At 39.9% G+C, this 23,862-nt stretch overlaps 1 protein-coding gene across 10 annotated transcripts in view; it reads left to right on the top strand.

The window, feature by feature from the left end:
• The window catches only part of LOC123977373 (1-phosphatidylinositol 4,5-bisphosphate phosphodiesterase beta-1), a 171,373-nt gene that overhangs the window by 142,194 nt on the left and 5,317 nt on the right, over nucleotides 1-23,862 (top strand). For 7 of the 10 annotated variants that reach the window (XM_046059997.1, XM_046059994.1, XM_046059995.1 and 4 more), the window contains 19 exons: nucleotides 1,103-1,277; nucleotides 2,275-2,361; nucleotides 2,793-2,863; nucleotides 3,157-3,253; nucleotides 3,537-3,621; nucleotides 3,948-4,072; nucleotides 4,261-4,415; nucleotides 4,527-4,691; nucleotides 4,840-4,939; nucleotides 6,483-6,587; nucleotides 6,699-6,814; nucleotides 9,150-9,288; nucleotides 9,670-9,723; nucleotides 10,400-10,619; nucleotides 11,830-11,998; nucleotides 13,330-13,406; nucleotides 13,517-13,606; nucleotides 13,746-13,803; nucleotides 14,060-14,146. In XM_046059997.1, coding sequence (XP_045915953.1) covers nucleotides 1,103-1,277; nucleotides 2,275-2,361; nucleotides 2,793-2,863; nucleotides 3,157-3,253; nucleotides 3,537-3,621; nucleotides 3,948-4,072; nucleotides 4,261-4,415; nucleotides 4,527-4,691; nucleotides 4,840-4,939; nucleotides 6,483-6,587; nucleotides 6,699-6,814; nucleotides 9,150-9,288; nucleotides 9,670-9,723; nucleotides 10,400-10,619; nucleotides 11,830-11,998; nucleotides 13,330-13,406; nucleotides 13,517-13,606; nucleotides 13,746-13,803; nucleotides 14,060-14,146 — 2,175 coding nt within the window. Of the gene's footprint in view, nucleotides 1-1,102; nucleotides 1,278-2,274; nucleotides 2,362-2,792; nucleotides 2,864-3,156; nucleotides 3,254-3,536; nucleotides 3,622-3,947; nucleotides 4,073-4,260; nucleotides 4,416-4,526; nucleotides 4,692-4,839; nucleotides 4,940-6,482; nucleotides 6,588-6,698; nucleotides 6,815-9,149; nucleotides 9,289-9,669; nucleotides 9,724-10,399; nucleotides 10,620-11,829; nucleotides 11,999-13,329; nucleotides 13,407-13,516; nucleotides 13,607-13,745; nucleotides 13,804-14,059; nucleotides 14,147-14,306; nucleotides 14,432-15,099; nucleotides 15,125-23,862 lie in introns of those variants that run through there. The other 3 variants (XM_046059992.1, XM_046059993.1, XR_006826648.1) reach the window with 3 other exon arrangements.

Below are 23,862 nucleotides of genomic sequence, written 5' to 3' on the forward strand. Positions count from 1 at the left end.
TGGTCAGATGTCAAGGCTTAAAAGTACCGAGCTAATATTCCTACAATCTGTCTAATTTTTTTCACTCCCTCCTTCATCCTTCAGTGTGCATTGTAGTTTAATAAAGTTTAAAGCTGCGTATTTGAGTTCAGTTAAGGTGACGTGCCATCCAGTAGTGCACTGGTTCCATGTAAGTGGAATTGTTTGAGTGAAGCCAAAGCAAACAGGACATCTAATCATGATTTTATCAACTTCCACAACAGTAGAAGGTGTAGAAGGATATATGTGTGTCAGCAGGGAAAGTTGGTTGTTGGGTGGAAAATCTTGGCCGAAAAAAGTTGGGTGTATGAATCACTGTTTCCTTGCTCTTCAAAGAAGTAAAAGTAAGATATGTTTAAAGGTTGCTTATGTTTATAGCCAATATGTTGTAAACTGAGTGTATATGTGTATATTCAACATCACTGCTGACTTTCTCAATAATGCATTATTTATATCCCTAAACACTAGAACCAAATGCTGTGTACCCCATGAATAAGTCAGAGATCTGCCTACTTCTAGCCAGCTCCCTTGGTGAATGTTTGTGTTTAACGCTCAGTTTCCCTCCATGAAGCTGATTTTAATGTAGAAAGTGTAAACTTTTCAGCTGTTACATCAAAAGAGTTTGTAATTCTCTGTGCTAATCCTCACGGTCACTAACAAGCTCAACTCAGCAGAATCTTCCATGGTGAATTTTGAGCAGAATTAGATTATTTTTTTTTCTATAACTGCCATTAATTTACATTTTCAGTGACACACTCCAGTAAACAACTTCAGTATATTCTTCCTGTAATTAGCTAATTTGTCTCCAAACCACTGTAAAATATGACATGATGAAGCAATCTTCAGCCAAACAGCAACATTTTGGAACCTGAAAACATTTGTCACAATTTTCAGAGTGCTTGTAACCAAAAAAAAAAATTCTAAACGTTTCTTTCCTTCAACAGATCACATAATCATACAACACAGTATTACTTTACTCAGCAGAAACCTTTCTCATTAACTCCCTGTGTGCCTGTGTCTTTCTTTATTTACATGACCCTATTTAAAATCTCTCTGTGTTCGTCATTTTCTTCACCCCGTCTAGCTGGAGTCTAATGTGCCACTACCCAGCCCGATGGAGCTGATGGGGAAGATCTTGGTGAAGAACAAGAAGAAACATAGCAAGACAGACGGAAGCACCAAGAAGAAGCTATCGGAGCAGGTTTCCAACACCTACAGCGATTCTTCCAGTGTGTGTGAGCCCTCCTCCCCTAGCGCAGGTACAGCAACACCCTTTGACACACAAGCACACACACTCACATCCTACAAACAGAGCCATCAAGTCACACAGTGACAGCTGAGTTATGATGTTTCTGAGGTAAAATGTAGCCTAGCCGTCTGGGTCCATCTGTAATATGGACCAACACCTCTTTGTCGTCCAGAAACTGAATCACTGGAGCGTAACAGTGCTATTGTTTATCATTCATCATTTTCATGCCCCTCTCCATCAGCTGAGGGTATTATTGGCTGTTGCATACACTCCTTGTCAGGCATATACACTGCAAGTCATTGGGGGGTCTTAAACGCAGGCCAGTACTGGCCTTCGGTGTGTCGTTTTGTGTGTGTGTGTGTGTGTGTGTGTGTGTTTACATTATATTGTAGCTGTCTGGTAAACTTTTATATATCTCTGGTTTTTTCAAACTTCATATTTGTGCTTTTGTGAGTGTATGCATGCTTCAGTGTTTAATTTTTGTGCTTTACATTTCCTCAAATGTACTATTTATTTATTGTGGACCTTCCAGTCACTAACCTTCATTTTTATTTGGTAGCTGAGCTGCAAGCTTCATTCTTACACTAAGCCACACTGCTCCCTGGTGTTCAAAAATAAGCAGCACAAGTGTTTGGCCATTTATTTAATATAGAACCCTTTTAACTTTTGTGCATTGAGACATCTGTGACATCTGTGTCTCTTCAAACACTGATGTTCAACTGTAGCATCTTTTAAAAGGACTTAGAAATAACACTGTAGTATACAGTAATGGAACAGGTGGTACAGTAATTCATATTATTATTAATTACAGAAGACACATTTTTGTTGACATGCTGTTGTTGTACTGTAGTGCAGAAATGACATGCTGAACTAAGTGATGGTAGTGTAAACATTACATTATCAACAGAACACTTCAAATGAAGCTTTATTGCAGTTATACAGTAGTTTGACCTTGTAGTATTGTAGGATAGCGGTTTGTTGCTGACGAGTTTGTTTTCCCCACGCAGGTTCAACTAAAGAGGAGATGACAGACTCCTCGCAGCCTTCTGAGGGTGCCGAGCTCAGCCTGAGGCCGCAGGGCAGAAAGTCTATCGGTGAGTCATACATAGTACATGACCTCAGATTCTGTGGGAAATCGTTAGGCTGCCTGCAGATGCTGGAGGTCAGTTTGACCATTACACTGCTAAAATTAATTTCCTCAGTCAGTGTGACCTCAGATTCAGTGCAAAATCTTTATTAGATTATGTGGGAGCAGAGGGTGGTTAGGCTTGACCAAAACACTAAAGAAGTTTTGCTCCATGGGTTTGGCCCTGTCGGTGTAAGTCTTATTTGTGTACCGGCTTTAGATATAATAGAGGCAACAGATCCTAGATAAAGACTTGTTTACGGCTCAGCTTTCAAAACAGTTTGACATTTTACATTGTGCATGTGGAAATGTAAATTAAATGTATACACATTAAACTATGTTTCATTTAGCTTTATTTAATGTATTTATCTGTGACCACACATGTGACTCATGTTTCAGGTGAGGTGGAGGCAGAAAGTGAAGATGAAGATGATGATGACGACGACTGTAAAAAGGGATCAATGGATGAGGTGTGTATCTCACAAGTGACACTCAGCAATCAGTTTAAATACTACTATTATTTGAGATTTATAGCTCACTGTTGTATTTCCATGTTATGTGCTGAGGCTGCCCTCTTATGTACATATTTGAGAATGAATTTTATTTCCACTGATGGCTACAAAGGCCTGAATAATAGGTCTTTTGATATTATTTTGGGCCTATGAAGCTCATTAAACATACTTTCTTTTTTCAAAAACCATGCTGCATTACACTTAGATATTTGCCTGTGTGTGTGTGTGTGTATATGTGTTTTCATGTACAGGGGACAGCAGGCAGTGAGGCATTTGCCACAGAGGAAATGTCCAACCTGGTCATCTACATCCAGCCAGTCAAGTTTAACAGCTTCGAGGCTTCCAAAAGTATGTAAGAATAATGAACGAGATAGCCACCATTTGAACAATTTACACTTTCTTTGATATACATAGACATAGCTCATCTTAAGACATTTGCTTGTAAACTGAATATGTTCCTGAAAGGGGTGAGGGTTAAGTGAGAAAATAGTTGTATTTTGGAATAAATCTTTTAAATATAAATATAAATTCCAGAAATCAGCTTCAAAGAAGAGCTATAAACATGTGTTTATACGGCAATCAGAAATGATGTCTTCAGTCTGCCCAGTTAGATCACCATATCATTCCACAGAGATCAATCGCAGCTTCCAGATGTCATCCTTCGTAGAGACCAAAGCTTTGGAGCAACTGACCAAATGTCCTGTAGAGTTTGTGGAGTATCCTTCTCAGTTTTACTAAAGCAGTGGTTCGTACTACTTTACATAACTCACAAGTTTGAGTCTAATATGTCTGCAGTGCAAATACTTTCTCACGTTTCATTATATTCCTTATGATGACATGGTAATGGTATTCATAGAACTGTGTGATCTGAAGTCACTATTTCTAGTTTAAAGTTGTAATGCAACTAGTAAAGTTTTAATAAGTAGCACTGAATAGTTGAAAAAGTAGTTAGTGAGTAGTAGTAGTAGTAGTAGTAGTAACAGTACCAGGTGCACTTTTTAATGCAGGTCATGCAGCGTTGTCCTTAACCAGCTCTGTTCAGATACAATAAGCTGCAGCTAAGCAGGATCTACCCTAAAGGCACCCGAGTGGATTCATCCAACTACAACCCTCAGCTCTTCTGGAACGCTGGCTGTCAGCTGGTGGCTCTCAACTTCCAAACAATTGGTGAGGGAGGATAATGAAACACGTTTACATTTTCCTAATTGTGTAAATCCTTTATTCCTTCACACTTCATATGAATCAGCCTCCTTAAAAAGAACAGGTACTTCCTGTGACAACAGAAAGAAGATTAAACTGTGTGTTTGTCTGTTGTCACCCAAATAAACTGTTGTTATTCTGTCCTCACTCCACAGATTTATCCATGCAGTTGAACCTGGGCATGTATGAGTACAATGGGAAATGTGGCTACAGACTCAAACCAGAGTTTATGAGGCGGCCGGACAAACACTTTGACCCTTTCACTGAGAGCACAGTGGATGGCATAGTAGCCAACACACTGTCTGTAAAGGTGTGTGCATATTTGTGTTGATCTTTTTGTGTCTGCGAATCTCTCTCCTTCTCTTTCTTTTCGTGTGTCTGTGTTTGATAACTTCCTTTCTTTCCTACACCTTCCTTCCAGATCATCTCAGGCCAGTTCCTGTCAGATAAGAAAGTAGGCACGTACGTGGAGATTGACATGTTCGGCCTACCAGTGGACACCAAGAGGAAGGCGTTCAAGACCAAGACATCGCAGGGCAACGCCATTAACCCTGTCTGGGAAGAGGAAGCCATTGTCTTCAAGAAGGTCAGACTGCAGCTTTGTGCATTGGGGTTTTATCAACTTTACCTGGCCAAATGTGTTGACACAAAGAATATTCTTTTAAGAAAATGTGTCAAAACTTAGTGATGTCATTTTCATGTAATAATGCGTACATTTAAAACATTTTCCTCAGGTTGTCCTGCCTACACTTGCTTCATTAAGGATAGCTGTGTTTGAAGAAGGAGGGAGGTTTATCGGCCACCGTATCATTCCTGTGTCAGCCATCCGTCCAGGTGACAAAGTTTAGTTTCAACACAGCATCATCAACATCACTCACCATGACTTCAAGCACATGTTCAATTTCATGATTAATTCCACTTTTTTAAGACAAATTGAGAATAGAAGGAATATGAAAAAGCAAATGGTATATCATTTACATCTTTAAAATACATCATCAAAAACCATGAAAACATTAGGGGCCCAATTTTAACAATCCAAACGCACAGCATGAAGCGCATGGCGCAGTTGTGTTTGGGGCGTGTCTAACTCCAATTTTGCTAGTTTAACAGCAGAAAAAATGGTCGGTGCGCCAGGCGCATGGTTCAAAAGGGTTGTACCAATCCGTGTGGAGTCGAATCTCCCATTCCATTTGAAAGCCAGGTGCGCTTGTACCTTGGCGCATTCCTATTATAATGGCGGATAAATGGCACCTTACAAAAAGCAATTGATTGATTGAATTGCAGACTCACAGCTGAGGGGGGGATGTGGACAGAAGTGTGGACGTGAAATAAAAACCCTAATGTTACTCTGCAGCTCTGTGGTTTGGTCAGACAGCCAGACGCTGTCTCCTCTATGAAACATCTGGATCCTCACTGCGCTGTAGTATTATAAACCATGATGAACCGGTTGTGGGTCAGATCACTATCTCTTCCAGTGGTTTCTTTATTGTGTGTTGTATAGATGTAAGAGTGTTTGTTGATTAGAGAGGCTGCTGTCAGTCATTTTCCATATGCGCATAAAAGTCACAGCAAATACCATGGGGCATTTAAGCAGCAAAACAAAAAAAAACTGTAGTTATAAATTTGACATGACAGGACAGAGAAAACTCTCAAGATGAAACAGAATTCAACTTTTAGCTTCTGAAATAATTTAGACGCTCTGATGGAGCTCAGGACTGATCAGGAGTACGGCTGTTTTACTCCAAACAGTTTCACCGTATCAGCCTGGACAGTGTGTGAGACCTTTTCGATGTGTAGAAGAACACAGAACATGAAATAACATTAGATCCTGACCGATCCTGTCGGCGTGTCAGGAGATTTTAATAATGAATGAAGTAACGCTGCTGTGCCTCATGCGTAAATTCGCACAGCATCTCTCTTAAGAGCATCTTACAATCGGAATAATGTGCCCCTAAAATAACAATCAACAGTGAAATGCTGCACTATTGACTTTAGATATTGACATGTTTTTTTTTTGACAACCTTTGATGACCAACACTCCCATGGGCGTGCAGATGGCCGCAAGTACATTTGCAATTTAAACAACGTGGGCACTAGGTGTGAAAATGACAAGTGCATCGGTTGGAAACTAGCAATGACAGTTGCGCTGCACTTTGCGTCGCTGTGCAAGATAAAGCCCTAGATAATAGAACAGAGGGTAGAGACAGGACCAAAACAATCACGTTAGATGTGTGTAAATGTTTACATTAGCTATGGTTATTCCCACATTAAGTTTGTTCGATTATCTGGATGCTTTGCTGCACTTTTCCTCATGTAGGTTGAGCTCCTGAATTGTTATTTCTGAACTGATAGATCTGATCTGACTCCAACTCTGCAGGTTATCACTACATCAGTCTAAGGAATGAGAAGAACCAGTCCCTGACCTTGCCTGCTCTGTTTGTGTATGTAGAAGTGAAGGACTATGTTCCAGATACATTTGCGGGTAAGTCAAGCAAACACATTCAAACCAAGTAAAATGTTTTGCCCAGAAAACACTGCAGGTCCAGAGTCACGATCTGTGTTACAAAAAGGCTGTTTTCTTCCTGTTCTTCAGATGTCATTGAAGCCTTGTCCAATCCTATCCGCTATGTCAACCTGATGGAGCAGCGAGCCAATCAGCTGGCTGCTCTCACTTTGGAGGAGGGAGGAGAGGAGGAGGGTGACAAGGAGGTGTGTGTGTGTGTGTGTGTGTGTGTGTGTGTGTGTGTGTGTGTGTGTGTGTGTGTGTGTGTGTGTGTGTGTTTATGCTCTTTTTTCCATCACACATGCACAACATTCTGTGTGTGTGGTCATTATTGTTTGTGTTGGATAGATGTGGAAAGCTGTGTGTCACTGATCAGTTGCAGATTGAGACCTCAGCCAGCTCGCCACTCTCCTCATTGTCAGGAACTAACTGGTTTAGAAATTCAAATCATATGGTTGGGAGAACGAGAAGATGCACAGAGACTGGAGTTCTCTTTCCTAAGTAAAACCCCATTCAAATACAATTTAGAAAGAAGCAGCATAAGTAGGTTTTTTAATATAGTACTTAAAATAAAGTACTTTAAAACCCACATCCATCTACCAGCACCATTGTAGTGAAAGGATGGATTATGAGCCACAGCTTGTGTCCAGCACAGATCCTCATAGATATTATCAACTTTGTTTGGGCCATTTTTCATTTCCAGTCGCTCAGTGATAAACTGTAATGCAAGCACAGCTGTAACAGTATTGTTGCTGCATTTCATCAAGCTTCTTCCAGCATCCACCTGCGGGCTCTGATTATAGGTTTCCTTTCTGCTGGGGGTGCTATCATTGTGACTCTGTGTACTTTCATTGTGTTATGCATTTCAGGGAGTAGCATAGTTTAGATGCTAGATGTGAGAGGTCAACACTGCACATATCACCAGTCTTTTTCTACAAATTTATTTACTTAAGTTTTCTGGCTTAAATGATATAATGGACAATACACAGGTTTTCCCCATTCACAAAAAAGGGAGATTTCATTTGAGGTTAAACCAAATCAAATGAATATTTCATGACTGACAGCTAGTGCAGATAAGCAAATGTCAAGAGAAATGAATACCTATGACAATATCCTAAATCTCACATTGATCCTCTTGAGGTCTGATATTGACCACTAAAAACATTGCTGTGGAGCTTGCTCACATGCATGCATAAATGCTTGTGAGTGACGTGATACACAGTCCTGTGCCAAGAAATGTAGCAATGTGCCAACACAAGCAAGGAAGAGGAAGACTGCCAGCAAGCAGTAATGGATGTAAACAATGCTGGTTTCAAATGATTCCAAAAATTGCTCCTGTAATTCTTTTATGAGCAAGGACAATGATTCAACATGTTTATTAGGCCTCAAGGATATACAGTATTAAATGTGATTTGGTGAGAAACAGTGAATGTAAACAACTTTGTTGTTTAACTCCTAATCCTGTCCCAAACACTAAGAATTTCTAAATTGCTTTTCAAATTAAAAGCCCATACTGACTAACCACTGACTTACTGAACACGTGTAGCAGCAATCTTTGTTTCTGCTTTTAGTCAGTTAAAATGCACTTGACAGAGAGTACAGGTAGCAGAGGATTAATGTAGGTAACAGGAAATAGACAGAGGTGATATTTGAGGAGAGATGTGAACAACAATTTCCAAAATTAAAGTTAGCATACATTTAATTTGAGAGGCAAGGCAGGACATGTGTTATCTAGGGTTACAAGGAGAGGGAACATGAGGGAAGGGTTGTTCCTGAGGGGCTTCTTTTATCTGATTTGCCAGCTGATACAATTGCCCATGAGGATAGCCGACTGAGTGCTGTTTCATGCTGTGACCATGGCAACAGTCACTAAAAGTGGTAGAGCATGGAAGGGCAGAGCACAGGAAATCGGGAAATGAATGTAGAGAGAGTAGGGGAAAGAAAGGAGAAGATCTGGCTAGTGTGACTAGAACAGAGATTATTTTAAATTGCGTTAACATTTCAGAGATAAGAGCATATAGTCTGAGATTCAGCTGAGCTTAGTGGAAATTAAGATCTGCTAAGCCTCTGCACAGGAAGCAATGTTGAGAGTGGGTTACCAAAGCTACGTCTACAGACTAGACTGCAGGACACAGGTACAGAAAGAGACTTCTGAATACAGATAGCAGCACTCGAGGAGGTCCCTCAAAAACTCTTTTGTAAATGTGTTTTAAACATTATAATAGTTTTTTATATTCAAGTGAAAACACAGAAGATGAAAAGCTAGTGTACTGGCAAATTGTTTGTGGGTGTTTGTGAGACATTATGCTATGTTTGATTGTGTGTGTGTATTTGTGTACAACTCTGTATCACCGCTGGTAAACTCTGACAAGGTTAATGCGCGTAGTCCATTTTACTGTACTCCACATCTTTGAAGCTCAAATGTATAACACTTTAAAGTGTTCTGCACACGTCCTCTGCAGAAGAGTCAGTGGTTAACGTGTACTTTCAGATGTGTTGACTGGATTGATCCGAATGTTGAATCTTTCATGTGATGGACAGGTGGAGGCAGGAAGCGATGCCCCCTCAGAATCTAAGGTGGACCAGAGGGTAACATTGCCCGCAGAGAACGGACTGAGCCACACACCCATAATCGCCCCGAAACCCCCTTCGTTGGTCGGCCACCAGCCCCAATCTGCAGGTGCTGTTTATATAAACATCAGCACATTTTCAATAGCTAAAATGTCACTTGAAGTCCATTGTAAAAGCACTCAAAGTTGGATGTGCATTGTTCATACATTACATAGAAACATCATATTTTCTTCAGGTAACACTGTGCTTAAAATATATTCTTAAACATCAGAATTGCATTATAATTGTTCTGTAAGAAAATGTGCCTCTGATTTTTGTGGGGATAAACAAAGTTCATGGAAATGTACTGCCTCCAGATCATATTATTTATATATTTATAAACAACATATAAAAATAATTTATTTGTTGTAAATATGTAAATTGGAACAATTTAAGAAAAGTTCTGAGATATATTGTCACGTACCTGTACGAATTTGTTTTTGGTAACCAGGCTCACTGAAACCATCCGTGAAGACTGAAGACATTATACACAGTGTCCTCACTGGTACGTTTATGTTTCCAACTTTATCCTAAAATACTTATACTTACATATATATATATATATATATGATATAAGGATATCACTTATATCTGTGGTTATTATTCGTTTTATTATTAATAGTAGTAGTAGTATAATAGTATTTTAAGTAAATAGATTTTTGATTGATTTATTACAATATTTGATTGCTGTTATGTTTGCAAGATAAAAGTACTTTTACACTTAATAATAAAGAGCTACTTTAACCCTAGAAATCACTTGAATAATTTAGTAAATTGGGATTGTGCAAATGAATTGCAATTTTATTTTATTTATTTATTTACCAGAAACATTCAGTGTTAATCTTTTAGGTTTCTAAAATTAACAATTAACAATTTGCTGCCATATAAAGTCATGTGTGCTTATGACATTCTCTAGATGTAATGTGACATTTATGTAGTTATATTCATCACTTCAATGCAACCTTTAAAACTAATGATAATCTCAGCAACCAAGCAGTTGTTAAAAACAACAGCAACACCATGAGTGCTTATATGTATATATATATATATGTACTGTATATCCAAAATATTTGAATACAGTTAAACTTGCACTGACAGTTAAACTTGGTCCAGTCTGTCAACCCTTTCTCTTGCTCACTTTTATCTTCTTTTTCTGTTGGTCCTCCATCCCCTGTTTTTAGAATTGGAGGCTCAGACAGTGGAGGAGTTAAAGCAACAGAAGGGCTTTGTTCGAGAGCAGAGGAAGCAGTACAAGGAGATGAAGGAGCTGGTTCGGAAACACCACCGCAAAACCAGCGAGCTGATCAAGGAGCACACAGCTCGTGTGTCTGAGCTACAGAGCCAGCATCAGCGTCGGCGCTCTGCCCTGCAGAAGAGCCACAAACGAGATGGTAAGAAAAGGTAGGTAGCCCTCCTCTTCTTCGCTTCAAACTGCCGTACTATTGGTTTCCCTGTTCATCTCTTTTCTGTGAAGTGTTTCCCTTCTGCTCGATCTTATTTTCAAAGGCTACAACTACAACTAATTGGCCAGATGTGTCAGGTTGAGACATTTCCAGCAAAGCCACAGTTAGTAAGCATTTGCACTGCATAATATAGGAAAAGAGAAGGTTTTGGAATCAGTCACTCAAATCAAAGAGCAATGGCTTTTTTACAAGCCCTTAAAACAGTAAGACATATAATATTTTCCACAGACAATAATTAAATGTTACCACAAGACATGTTACATTCTGAGTGCATGGCTCTCACTTCGTCATAACCGTGTAGGAAACTTAGTTGTCTCTCTGTTGTGACACTGTGCATGTGTAGCTTAAAATTTGTCAAGCTCCTATTCTTCTCTTTAGATATTTGAAAGTAATTCTGGGAAATGAAGTAAATTACTATCTGAAGCAACAATAGTTTAGGCAAGTTCAGGGAAAGTGTGAATGTCAGAAAAATGTAATTGCAACACTACGTCACAAAGTTACTTGTAGTTCTTCCTGACATCACATCGTATATACTGTATAAAGATGTATGGTTTTTCCTTCCCTCCTTTCTTTATTTCTTTCCTTCTGTCAGCTATCTATAGATATACACAATACATCATGAACCTTTAAATACATGTTAAAAACCACTGTTGCATATTGTATTGCTCATAAACAAACACTACAGGGCAGACATCGCCCTCTTCAGAAAGAAAAAAATGCTGAGCCTTGTGTGAATAAGAATGAGTGGATAAGGCTTCCTCCAAGCCTCAGGGACTTATTCAGGGCCCTCAGGAGTCCCTCACGCACTCAAGAATCAGTGCTCAGCATGCAGCAAAGATTACAGTCCTCTCAGTCAGTGTGGGCCACAGAGCGGCACTGCATAAGACAGATAACACATTTGAATCAATTTACTTCAAGGTACAAGATAAATGCTCTTCAGAATGTTTGCGCCAGTAGACATGCTTTCATGACGGCATCCATGTGAATATCCGTGTTGCTAATGATTATAGAAGTTTGATTTCATATAAAGTTATGCTTATCATATGCATTCACAATGTCCAGTTGTAGAATGAGTTAGGACCACTGTTCTGAAAAAGAAAAGAGGTATCTTAATTTGTGTGTGTGGCTGTGTGTTTGTGTGTCTCCAGTCGGTCTGAACAATCTCTGTCGACCCTGGACCAGGAGCTGTCTGAGCTGGATCAGGAGTGCAGCCAGAGGCTTGCAGAGCTGAAGGAGCAGCAGCAGCAGCAGCTCCTCACACTTCGCCAGGAGCAGTACTACAGCGAGAAGTACCAGAAACGAGAACACATCAAGCAGGTGCTCACAAACACACACAACTAATACACACATATATAGTAGAGGGTGACTCCCACAGGAATCCCACAGGAATCCCACAGGAATCCCACAGGAATCCCATGACCCACAGGATTTCTAAAATAATGTCAGCCTCTAATATATGGATGGGAGGGCTAGTGTTTAAGTAAAAAGGAAGTCTCATAATGTATGTTTTCACTACACTTTCACTTTCTTGTCTTGATTTCCAGTGTCCTCATTTATTATCAAATCCCTTTGAAATGTCATTTGCAAGACTCCAATTCACTTTAGAGCCTTAAAACACTTTTGTATTTCGTATTGAAATTACCTAATAATTGTGAAACCAATGAGAATAGACATTAGGATTTGTCTCATATCTGTTCCAGCCAAAGTTATGCTTTTCCCCAAAGGTCCATAAAGTATTATTATTATAATTATCGTTAGCTGCATATTGTACATACAGTCTAAAGATATAAGACGTAAAGCCCTAGTCCACATTTCAGATTTTCTCTGTTAGCTGCCTATTTATGGTAACGACACTTAGCTATCGTAGCTAATTTCATACTTGTCTCTACTGAACTTCTGTTCTGTCATTAAGCTCTTGTTGAGGGATAGAGGAATAAAATTGATTACAATGTAGAAACATGTATGTAAGTAATTTCCTTATATGTACTTTCCCAGAGTGTATAATACCAATCAGGGTAGTCCGTGTTCCTACACTAACATACATAATATAAACAAGTTCATACTATATGTAGCAGCAGGATGAACAGACACACATGCCACACACATACAGGAGCTTGCCCTTACTCTGTTGGACTGGATAAAGCGCTGACTGTCTCCCACAGTCGCAAAACTCAGAAAGGCTAACACAGACTAATTATATCGAATAAATAAGCCGTCATTCTGCAGCCTGTGCACATGTTCTGTTGTATGCTGTGGAAAAATAAATAACTTCTGCTCTAGTACACCTGCACAGTGAGCACAGCTGAGGCGTCAGAAGGGTTTATTCATGCAAACGACAGCAAGCATAATGGAGATTGTGTTGTCTCCCTGATCTGAATGTTGTTTAATTATGATCAAAACTGCAACTAATGTAGCTAGAATTAAAGTAGAATGTTAACTAGAATAATCAAGATAAAAAGAATGAATTGATTAAGTTTACTTTTTGTGAGTAGCATAATGGGAACTTCAAACCTTATATCAATAAACAACCCTGTTTTGTAAAAGAACAAATAAATCAACCTTGTAACAGATGTTTCCTGTCTCACTCACTTTATAATAGTGTTGTTCTTAGTGTAAAATTGTGACTCTTTGTCTCTTTATCTGTCTAGCTGGTTGAGAAGCTGACCACTATAGCTGAGGAGTGCCAGAGTGCTCAGCTCAAAAAGATGAGGGACATCTGTGAGAAGTAAGACTGTGTTCAGCATACAGCGCGCACACACATTCCCACAAACACAAAGGGATCCTACATTTTCATTCTCTCTATATCTTCCTCTTTCTCCATCTCACCATCTACAGAGAAAAGAAGGATATTAAGAAGAAAATGGACAAGAAAAGGCAAGAGAAGATTAATGACGCCAAATCTAAAGACAAGAATGTGACTGAGGAGTAAGTATCTGATTTTGAACATTAATAACTGACGGTCAAACGTGTGCTTGTAAGGTGTTATATTTAAATGACCACTAGATGTCACTAAATACCAAAGATTTTGCTCTGTTGAGACTTGTTCTTCTACTTCTCCCCACAGAGAGAAGCTAGAGATCAACAGATCATTTGTCAACGAGGTGGTGCAGTATATCAAACGGGTAAGAGAGGATATGGCTATGGTCTGATATATAGTCCATAATGATAATCGCTATATTATATGCCAGTAATTCCATATTACAGTTTAAGTCACACAGTTTCATTCAAAACACAATTCACATTTGTGTTGACTATGATATACCACTACCTACAGAACTAAACATTTGTGGTTACATTAATATTACTGATGACATGCAAATATGTTATGCTATCTGTGTGCGTGTGTGCGTGTGTGTGTGTGTGTGTGTGTGTGTTTAGTTGGAAGACGCACAGAGTAAAAGACAGGAAAGACTACTGGAGAAGCACAAGGATATCCGCCAGCAGATCTTGGATGAAAGGCCAAAGGTAAGATATTAATGGAGAAAATTTTGAGTGAAACTCTAATGTCAATGAACTTTAGATTTGTGATGTGTTTGTTAATAATGTACACACTGATATTTTTCATTAATTCCATCACATGCTCACCATAGCGCTTTTTCTAAGTTGCTGGTCTGTTGTATGGCAGGATCCAGAGCATCCAGGGTGTCCAGGGAGCACGCCCAGGGGCCCAGCATGTCTTCGGGTCCTTGCATGGCCAAAGACATAAAAAAAATACAATACATACCAGCACCAGACAATTTTTACACAAAAATTTCAAATAAATATGTTTATTTGGTTTAGTGATAAGTATGGACCCATGCAGAGTTTTTTTATTTTTTTACATTATGGATATTCATAAGCTGTGAATAGAAACATAACTTTAATGGTTATATGTGAGTAAATTGTACATGAACCAACTTTATCTCTAGCTGAACATGGTTGTTCATGTACACCACTGGGGGGCGACCTGGCCCAGCTTTAATGAGACATAGCTCCATATATCTGTGCAGAATTGTAAGACCCCTTGATACAAAACACAGTTGAGTGTTTTTTCCCTTAAATCTTTATGCTGATATCAGAATATGTTACCTCTGGTTTAAATACTAATATCTGCTGTACTGTGTGTGTTTGCAAACAGTATAAACAGTATCACTATGTGAAGGAGCAGTTTGGTCGTGTATTAGTGAAAACTGGTTTACCTGTATTGTAGACCACCCTTGCTGTGGCTTCATCCATCCTTGGCTGCCCTTATTAATTCGCTTCCTGGAGTAGAGTTCCTGGAGGATATAATACCAGCGTGCCAATCTGCTTTTGCTACAAACATATGGGTTTATTGTGAAGTGGATGCTTCAGCGTGGCTTGTGGGAGTTTTATCATGACTGCTTTTTCTGTATGAGTTGCACAGATCCCAACCCTTGTCATTGTGACTGTCATTGTAGGACAATTGTGCAGCTGAAGAGCATGGTAAGACCATTGTTGCATCCCAGTGTTCAGTATTAATATAGCATCAGTGTGGCAGTATTAATATGCAAGCTTTTATACACCTGGGCCGCCGAATCGCAACAAATGAATGTGCATTGTGTCTCTGTAATGGCAGAGACCTCCCAAGCATTATTACAATGCAGAATACTGTATGACCTGTGGCAAATATGTTATGTAATGTTCAACAAAAAAAACAGCGTGGCTGTATTACTGTATATTTAGGCATAATCAGCATAGCATGTCAGCATAACATCATAACAGGGGCAGCAGATTGGCCTGTGTATAGTGAGATCACACCCCGGTTGGAGTGCTTAGATTTAATCCCATATGTCGACACATCCTTGAGCAAGAGCCTACATACCAACCAGACTATCAGGAGGCATAGTTATCTCACATATTTGTATGAAACCATTATACTAATAATGGACATAGTTTGTCATGATCATAATGGTCATGTCATGTGGTACTAGTGCCTCCACTAAATACAAAGGTAGTAACAGCTGTTTTCTCCTCTTGCTATTTTCTGTTCTCTTCTCTTCTTGATCTCTCTTAAAGCTTTTTAATCTAATGCAGTGCAAACCATATTACAGCACACTGCCAGTATAATCAAGATTAGCTCTTCTTGCCAAGAAGACACTCCAATGTGATCCTCCGATTATGTTTTTACTCTTGTCGCCAAATGAAGAGCATAGCGGTAGATTTACCATATCTACTAACGGGGTAGAGTTTTTTGAAAGACAGGCATAAATCAGAAGTGTTGTTGGAGACAGATCCATAACCACCCACTCTCAAAGTGACAGCTCCTTGTTTCTTTGAAACCGCTTGGAGTTGAGTGTGGGAGGTGCAGTACAGACATCCAGCCCAACACCTCACATACAGTAGGTCTTCCACATTTTTCCACGAAACTGCAGTATGGAGAAATGAAGTAATGACACTAAGTAGTGTGTTAAAGACAGAATGGGAGGGTAGAGTCAGAGATGATTGCATTTGCCTTGTTAACCATCTTCTTGCTGGTTACTGAACTGCGCTCATTTTAATGTTGTCCTGTGGTGACCCTCATCCTCCTTTAATAAGTGCTGTAGAATTCTTGTCAATAACGCAATGATTTCATAAGTACTGACTCAATATGAGTTGTATGAAACAGGATCATCAGGGTCTAATTAACATTGGAACAGATTTCCTCAGATGATGGAAAGAGATGCTTCTGTTTTCTTTTGCTGTTCACTTCAGTATTCCAATCAGATTGTATTCCGTTAGCAATCGCTATTTCCTACAAAAATGTAATTGATTATCCATCAACTATCCCGCTGTAACAATCTCACTTCTCTAAATCAACATCCGGACCAGGGCAAATTTAATTAGCCTGAAGATGTTAATCAGCCATCTCTGCAATATCTGGTCTCATGCAACAACAGTCGTCTGTATGCAAAATATGCAAGAGATATCAGAGGACACAACTCTGGAGACAGCTAGCAGAGAATGCCCAGGGTTGTGTTTGTTTAAAAATTCAGGACTCTACTTCAGATTTACCTAAAATATCTATTCCCTTACAATAACTTGGCTTGTACTAGTTAAGTTCATCAATATCATAAAAAATATTATTTGATCACCAAATTCAATATGACTCTAACATGTCCCAGTCAGTTCAGCCTTAGAGAGCTACCATGAGCTCAATTTGTTACATACATGCTTTTTACGGCACCCCACTCCTCCCTCAGCATTTACATGTTGCTTAAATACAGCTGCGGTACGTCTGTTTTACAGCTCTGCCTAATAGCATGTGGAAATGTCCCTGAGCAAAACACTGAACCAAACACTGCACCCAGTGAGCAGGTCATTGGCCTTGCATGGCAGCTCTGATACCATCTGTGTATGTGTGTGTGTGTGTGTGTGTGTGTGTGTGTGTGTTGTGTTTTTCCTGTTTTTATATCCCAGTGGGGACTTTAACATGAATGCACACGATAGGGACTCATGTCAATAGAGACTGCTTTTTGAGGATTAAAACTTGGTTTAAGGTTTCAGGTTACAACTAGGTTAAGGTTAGCGTAATGTGATAGGGAATTCATTATGTCAATGAGATTTCTCCAGGGGGATAGAGGAACAAATAATGTGTATGGGTGTGTGAATATGAGCCATTGTAAAGCACTTGGCTCTGGTAATTAGTGCACATTGTGATTGCAGTCCATTCACCGTGGTTAAAAGTCCCAAAAACTGTATTTGAGGAGTTATTGTTGTTGTTAACAAACCTCTTTTGGTTGTTGAATTAGCTCACAGGCGTACCCTTTGTTAGTCATTTAGACCTTGGATTGTATGTAAACAACAACAGACAGACACATAAACATAGAAAGCATAAGGACTGAAAGACAGGATGAAGAGTGTTCCAATAGGGGCTAATGCATGAGGGCATAAATAACCAAGGCAGGGTTAAATAAAAAAAATCCTTTTGTTGTGTGTCTCTGTGTATGTTGTATGTGTGTGTTAGTCTTTATGGGGAGGAAGACACAACATACTTTCTCTCTCATGTAGTTCTGACCCAGTTTCTCTCTTGGGCTCAGAGCAGCCACTAATGGACATCTATAACTATCTGCGGTGGAGATCCTGAGAGCTAAGCAGCCCACTAGAATGGTAGTTGTATGTGTAAGTGTGTGTACATGCATGTGATATACCAACCTAAAATAGCTACAGTTATCTCTGCTATACAGGTAGGCTAATAAAAGCTGCTTAGTACAAGCCTTAATAGGTACCATTTCTAAACAATAAGGGAACAGGGAAGTAAAATGTGTCAGATATGTTACGCTAAGCTCAGGCTAGTATTGTCAAGAATTTGCTATTATTGTTAGTAAGACTCTGAAATCCTAACTTGTGATACTTAGAGGATCTAAGTTGAATGAGAAGAAAAAGAGAGAGAGAGAGACATGGCAGGGTTTGTCATCTCTCCCAGCGTGTGCACTCAGGTGTCACTGTCTTGTTAATGAGCCAATCAAAATGCCCCCCAGGAGTCAGCAGTGCCCAGCATGTTGGTGAATATTGTTTCGGCACTCCTCAAGACCCTGTATCCTGGCATGTTGCTTCTTTTCATCCGCCACCTGGTCAAGTTCAGATTGCCATATGTCAGCCTTAAATTATTCACACCTCACGTTGATTGTGATTATCTTTTCATCAATTGTCGAAGTAAGCTGAAGACCCACTTGTACTGCTCTTCTAAAATTTCCATTTTGAGACTGAATCATGCAGCAAGACCTGGCACTTACCTTGTCACTTTACAGCTGAATGTTTAAATGTTTAGCTGTTTGATTAAATATGTTGAATGTGAACTAACTTGCATATCCTGACTATTTGTGAGCTAAATGAGATTAGTTGTGAAAAATCTGCAGTTGCTTGATTCAAAAAGGGCCATTTCTTCAAAAAATGTCTCCATTAAATTGTACTCAGAGTCTTTTCATGTTTTTGCTGATATAGGAGCCAGTAAGGTATGGCTTTAACATGGCTTTTTCTTGCACAATCTCAAATGTGGTCAGACGCTACATTTTTTTAACTAAAAGGGACAGATAAGATGGATACCTAGTGAAAAGGATTCAGCCTCATTGAAGGTTTTATGATAGGACTGGACTAAAGGCTTTCCCGGCCATGTTGGAATTTCCTCTGTACTAGTCATTCCCTCACACACACCTTTTTTGGCTGTGAAAAAAGAGTATGCGATAGTAATAAGGCAATATGTTTCACAACAGTGTGCGTTGGTGTTTGTGTGTGTTTATGGTGTGAATTTACGTGAATGTTGTGAATGTAGGAGACATGCTCATTCTTTCTTACTTAAATGAAAAGGGGGAGGAATCAGATGGTGTCTCCCTGCTGTGCAAGCCTTGAAGAATACCCAGAACTACACATGTACGCACACACATGCATGTTCATTTCGACTAGCAGGAGTCCTGTGCGGTCGTCATGGAAACTCGCCCCCCCACCCCCACCCCCACCCCTCATATCCTCTTCTACCCTTCATGACTCTCTGCAATCTGTTAATTTGGAACTGAGTCCTCATGACGCAATCTCAGGGATGGTTACTGGAGGTGGAAGAAAGGAGCAGGAGGAGGGAGGGATAATGAGAGGGGGAGCAAACAGGTTGGAGGAGACGTGGAGGTCTGGAGTTGAAGAGGAAGAGAGCAAGTATTTGGCAACCCTCTCCCACTGTCTCTTTCTGTGTCTCTCCCTCTTACTGGATGATGTAGGGGTGACCACTATGTTCCATCAACACAGACTTTGATCTGCATCATCTCTGCCTCTGCATCAATAATGCACTTCTGTGTCCACACACACACACACACACACACACAATACCCACAGGGAACACTGAGTGCAAACCAGAGACAGTGAAGTAAAATCCATTGTGTATGTGTGAGTGCGCGTACACGTTGCATGCTTGGTTACTCTTATGCTCTATTATGCTAGCTGCTATTTTAGATTAGTGCACAAGTGTTCATTATGTATGCCCACATGTGCTAATGAAGGTCTCCGGGGATTATGCTCTCTCTAAGGAATGTTCACTACTGAACTCCTGCTGGAGACTGTGCTCTCTACAATATAGTTTTGTTTCTGAAGTTCATCATGAGCCACCCATTTAAGAGGTGAGAACAGCAAAACGACTGTGGCACGTGATTATGTGAGGCATAAAGAGGGAAAAGATGGTGTTACAGATGAATGTGTTAAAGTATAGTAGGGTATGCTAGTACATTTGCAGTTACACAATAACTGTTTGGACTATATAGCAAAGTTTGTTGGAGGCATTTGAGAAGCAATGTAGCATTTTACAAAAATATATATATTCCTGTAATATTTTTCAACGATTAGTGTAATTATCATTAATAAATAAAAAGACTGTTGGAAAGGATTTTCCGTCTCTACTAGTCTTAGCACTAGATGTGGTTGTGATTTTGTGCTACCAAAAAAGATTTTTCAAGAAATTTGCTGGACTGCTTTACGACAAGAAAAGGCCAGGATAAAAAGAATTCCCATGCAGCAGGGTTTAAAGCTGCAGTATTTGTATATTAAAGCTGGGGTAAGCAACAAAAGAAAGCTAGATGTTTAAAGTATCCCACCAAAAAAATCCCACCTCCTCCCTTTAGGCCTCCCTCCAAAGCCACTCCCCCAAAACATATTTTCATGCGCAGTAAGTGCACTGGCAGAGTGCATGCAGGTAGGTGGGTAATACCCGATAGTTTTCTCTTTTTTTTTCTCAGAGCTTTGATATATCACTTGCTGTCGGGATGTAAATACAATCTCTTCAAACATGACAAAAAATTAATGAAATAATCATTAAGGATCCTTCAGTTCACTGTGTTGTTTCGGCACCTTAACTGTTTTGGTTCAGTCTCACCTCTCTCATCAACCTCGTTTATAATAGAAGCAGCCAGCTGTTTTCAGCAAAAAAGCTCCGATAGACCCACTGTGCAGCACCAAACAGCTGAAAAACAGACACACATAGTTCCAACCACAACATTGCTAAGAAGAGGGTGAAACTTAAATTCATCAGGAAACACATCTCCAAGTGAGTGACAATGTTGCTGCGGGTCTTCTGGATGTGTAAATAGGCAGCCATATCAACTTTATAAGGTCATAATATGTCTGTGTTTTGTTTGCAACTTGTTTCACTGTCCCAAAGTGGCCAAAAAATCTATTAATGCAGGTTTTAACGAAAATGATAAAATGACACTAAAAACAACCAATCATTCTTGTTTGTCCACAGTAATTAACTAAAAGATGCTACATGTAGGATCTTTTAGTTGGCATCCGCATCTTAATTAAAAATATCAAGATACCATCAAGCACAGTTCACAGCTAACCTTCCCTTTTAAACCAATCCTTTTAGGGGAAACACTCATTATTGTACATGCATGGTGGAGGTATGCAGGAGTGTTTTTTTTTAATTCCTGAACCTCAGCAGAGGAATCTAAAAAAAACTCCTGCAAAGCAACAAGTGAATTATTTGAAGGAAAGGGCACTGACACACACACATACGCACACACTGAAAGAGAGATAGTAGATGGAAAAGGAGGCTATTCTGAGTGGCGGCGGCTGCTTCTGTCTCTCTCTTTTATTACCCTTGTTCTTTCTCATGTATTAAGCTGCCGCAGTTCATTTTTATAGTATTGACCAATACAGTGGAAAGAATGTCAATGAACAAGTGGCACTCTTTCACACACACGCAGACACACACACACAACTTACTTGCACTGCACAGCGAAGTTCCTTTTTCTTCAAAATGCCTGTAATGCTGACACGGTGAAGACCCTGTCTCATCTCTTTGACATGGGATCTTGGGTTTAGCCAAATTGGTCTGTGTTTGGATATTCAGTACATCTCAAGGTCAGGACACACACACACACACACACACACACACACACACACACACACACATACACACACATGCACACACGTTACCGTATCTTTGGTAGTACTTTGCTGGTTTTCAATCCATGTCACAGAAGATGTTCAGATCAATTGAAATGGTTTGAATAGCAGCAGCAGCTAGCTATAACATACAATCAAAGGCAAGACAGAGAACCACATATTTCCGTTAGACCTCTTCCACACTCAATATGCGGTGCAGTGTGTTGCCGGTTGGAGTTTTTTTTGTGGTGCTGAAGCAGGCGTTATGTCACAGCTCAAAGCAAAGAATTAATTTGGCTCTTTGGAGGCCTTCCTTGCTTCCCTTGATAGCTTCTCAAAACGAGGACAGCTGGTGAAGAAGGTCACTGTTGTATTTTAAGAAAGGCAGAAATGTGTGTGTGCGTGCACCATGTGGTTTGTTGACAGATGACAGGTCTTCAGAGATGAGGGACAGATTTAAAAGCTGGCAGGGTAACTGCTGCTGGTTGGTGTCCAAACAGAAACTTGACCACACACATAAACACACACACACACACACACATATACATATATATATATATATATGTATATACTGCATGTAACACACAGCAAAAGCACACATGCACACATGGAATTAACATGCAAATCTACACTTTTCTAACTTTGTCATCTGTGTCATTCACTTTCAAACCACTATTGTTTTCAACCAGGTCTGGAACTTTTAAAGCATTACACACAGTTGACCTCATTAAAATTCAAACTGTCGATGGTTCCCAAATCAGAAATTAATTTCAATTTTAGCATGACAAAAATGAACCAAATCTTAGCTCCAGCAGGTCCAGGTAGCCTGAGGAGTAAGTTTCACTGATGCCTTCACTCTGTTTCCTGTACTCCGATCTCTTCACTGCCAAACTGATAAGATGTCAGATGGAAGGTGGTGATCATAAAGCCATAGATCGGGGGAACTCTCAAAAAAATTGCAGCTCAAGCTGTCTGTTCTCTAATACTTCCATCTGTCTATCATTCCTTGAGATTTTTTCATAACTCAAGCTGTACCCTCGGTGAAAGCAAAGTGCTGCCGTCATCGCTCAGCACCCCGACTCTAACAGACAGCCGTTGGTGTTCAGTTCTGAGCTGTTGATTGCATGCAGAGGACACAGAAAGACATGCACGCAGACAGACACATGCACACATCATTCTGAGAACTGCCCGACGCTCCTCAGATTCCTCTGCCCCCTGCTCCCACTTCCTTCACATGTGCCAGGGTGTCATCAGTTGGGAGAAAGATGACAGCTTTAATCAGAGGGTGTTTGTGCCTCAGCAGGCAGGGTAAAGACAGGATGCACATGTACGCACACACATATATCCACACGGCGTGCAGACTGTCCCACCCCTAAGTAGGTCATGCGCAGTGCAGAGCATGGAGAGAAAGAGACGAGCTGTGGTGCATCTTTAGCCATCTGGTTGTCATGTGCTAGATGTCCGCTCTGTGAGACCCACAAAGAGAGTGAGAAAGAAAGAAGGAAAAAGTGAGGGAGTGATGAAGAGAAAGAGAGCGAGAGAGAGAGAAAGAGGCATGTTTCTGAGAAGGTGACCTTAAGATGCTGTGCTTGGTGGGGGCTTTAGCAGACTCTGCTGTACCACTCACAACACTAGAAAGACACAAGTCAAGAGCTCCTTCAATTCACACACAGACAGACGGGATCAAGTAAAGTAGCTATTAGTGTTATCTGGCTGATTGAGTGTGGCATTTTCACTTTTTAGTGCACACACTTTGACTTTCAGAATATAGTTCAAGTTTTATACGGACATTTTACTATGCAGACAATTAACAGCAGTAAATATAAAACTGAAAAGGAACCTGTGGATTTCTGTGGAATTTAATGTCAGGTATTGTCTGATCAAATAATAAGTAAACAAGCCTAAGAATCTGAGCAAATGTTCTATGCCAAAATTTGATACTTGACACTCTCCATACTCAGACACACAAAGCTATTGAGGTTTGATACCCAGCCCATACATACATAATCATAATCTACACCATCTAAGATCAATCTAAATTACAGTATAGCAATGCATTAAAGTGCTGTGAAAGCAAGTACTTTGTAATAGTCAGGTTTTTTCAACTTGCTATGAAGTACGCTTGAACGAAATGAATGTGCCAGCTCATAAACTGATGTGGAGAGGGCAATTGGAGAGTCGAGAGAGCAGAATGACAGTCTTTGACCTTCATTCTGTCTCCTCTCCGGGCCTTTCACTCGTTCTTGAATGTTCTTGTGAATATTTCTGGAACGATTCAGGCCTTCTCTTTGCCAACTGTGAATGTCATGGCCGCTGTATTAATTGGAGGCTGGATGTAG

Source organism: Micropterus dolomieu, linkage group LG10 (genome assembly GCF_021292245.1).
Source record: "Micropterus dolomieu isolate WLL.071019.BEF.003 ecotype Adirondacks linkage group LG10, ASM2129224v1, whole genome shotgun sequence".
In the NCBI taxonomy this organism is placed as follows: Eukaryota; Metazoa; Chordata; class Actinopteri; order Centrarchiformes; family Centrarchidae; genus Micropterus; species Micropterus dolomieu.